This window comes from Gigantopelta aegis, chromosome 12 (assembly GCF_016097555.1).
Source record: "Gigantopelta aegis isolate Gae_Host chromosome 12, Gae_host_genome, whole genome shotgun sequence".
NCBI classification, from domain to species: Eukaryota; Metazoa; Mollusca; class Gastropoda; order Neomphalida; family Peltospiridae; genus Gigantopelta; species Gigantopelta aegis.
The window spans coordinates 25,498,732-25,500,778 of record NC_054710.1 but is presented as its reverse complement, the minus strand read 5'-3'; the positions used below and the strand labels follow the sequence as shown (position 1 = coordinate 25,500,778).

Below are 2,047 nucleotides of genomic sequence, written 5' to 3'. Positions count from 1 at the left end.
CCCTAACCATATGTATGACGCCATATAACCGTAAATAAAATGTTTTCAGTGCATTGTTAAATAAAACCATCCCTTCCTTCCTTACTTCCTTCTTGTTGTTTGTTTGTCAACGTAGCTACTGTCTGGACTAATCACGGTGTAGCAACTAAATAATTAATTAGCCCCAAGGGACGCATGGAAACTGCAGGTTCGCATTAGTGAAACATGTATTGTATTGTTGTCGCAGAAATTGAACATTGTTTTCTAGTTCTGGCGTTTAGACATCTGGACGATATAACTGCCATCAGAGATCAGAGTTTAACTCAAAACGGACGTATTTAGAAGATCGGAACTGTTTTAACGAGTGCTATTTCCCTCGGGGTTTTTTTAATTTTTATTTGACATTTACATAGAATACGCCAACGGTGGTGTTTGCGTTTGTGAGACTTTAACTTTATAACTAAATAACTTTTGTAATTAATAGTGACATAACATATCAACATATTATTTTGTATTCTCAGTTTGATTTTCTCACACAGTGCTACAACTATAATTGAATCAGTCTGTTTTCGTCCCTGAAAAACGATTTCAAAACAGACGAGGGTTTTTTTTTCTTTCGGAAACTCACAAAGTTTAATCTTAAATCATGATGAATTTCCAAGAATTCAATATTCGGTCGCCATATGCGTCCATGATAATAGTAGCAGCTCTTGTTGCATATGCTCACTCCGAAAGCTGCGAATCCAGTCCGGTTCGCTATTTAAACGTCTTTACTGATAAGTCTGTCCAGGAAGAACCCCTGTTTACAGAAAGCTGGAGTCCAGTCGTCCGAGGTTTGCCTCTTCGTGTGCAGACGACGCCTTGGAGGTTTTTGTTCTGGATTCGTCTACAACGAAGGTCAACAACGCTGTATGGGATACACCTCGAGTCTAGAACAGCTGACGCAAATAACAGAAGTGGGATCAGTCGGGTTTGGTAAGATATATATATATATATATATATATATATATATATATATATTCTATATATATATATATATAGTTTTAATTTCTACGATTATTCACAGACACGCACCCCCCTCCCTCTCTCTCTCTCTCTCTCTCTCTCTCTCTCTCTCTCTCTCTCTCTCTCTCTCTCTCTCTCTCTCTCTCTGACTCTATCTATCTATCTCTTTCATATCGCAGTGCCTTGCATTTTTCTATCAATGCCTTAATTTACTTGTTTATGTCTCCCCCCCCCCCCCCCCCCGCCATCACTAGATATCTTTCATGATTTAATATTTGTGTTAATATTTTATTTTATTTCGGTGCGGGACGTAGCCCAGAGGTACAGCGTCGCTCGATGCGCGTTCGGTCTAGGATCGATTCCCGTCGGTTGGCCCATTGGGTTATTTTTCATTCCTGCCAGTGCACCACGACTGACATATAAAAGACCGTGGTATGCACTACACTGTCTGTGGGATGGTGCATATAAAAGATCCCTTGCTGTTAGTCGAAAAGAGTACCCCATGTATTGGCGACAGCTCTGTGTGGTCCTTAATCATATGTCTGACGCCATATAACCGTAAATAAAATGTGTTGATTGCGTCGTTCAATTTTGTTTTTTTTAAATATTTTATTTCTGTTAATCGCTTATTAAATCGAAGGTTCTCGCTTATTGTATATGAAAAATGCTTACATGTTTGTATATAACAGCTACCAGAGAAAAGTAATTCAAATGTGTCTTTATTTACTTGTATCTAATAGCCACCAGTCCACATAACACATGAACATACATGTGCGTGAAGGTGTGTACTGTGTGTGTGTGTGTGTGTGTGTGTGTGTGCATGTGTGTGAGATTATGCGTATGAGTATGTGAGAGAGAGAGAGAGAGAGAGAGAGAGAGAGAGAGAGAGAGAGAGAGAGAGAGAGAGAGAGAGAGAGAGAGAGAGAGAGAGAGAGAGAGAGAGAGAGAGAGAGGTATATATTTCCGAGAGATGTCACTGTAAGCATGAACATGAATTGTTGAAAGTCACTATTATTCACCTTTAAAAAATACATGTATTGCTGTATTGATTTGCACTGCATTG

The 2,047-nt window shown here is 39.1% G+C and overlaps 1 protein-coding gene across 1 annotated transcript in view; it reads left to right on the top strand.

Moving 5' to 3' along the window:
- Positions 1–623: 623 nt before the first annotated feature.
- The window catches only part of LOC121386900 (galectin-3-like), a 7,192-nt gene continuing 5,768 nt past the window's right edge, over positions 624–2,047 (top strand). Inside the window, exon 1 of the mRNA XM_041517941.1 lies at positions 624–954. Coding sequence (XP_041373875.1) covers positions 891–954 — 64 coding nt within the window. The 5' untranslated portion in view covers positions 624–890. The remainder of the gene's footprint in view (positions 955–2,047) is intronic.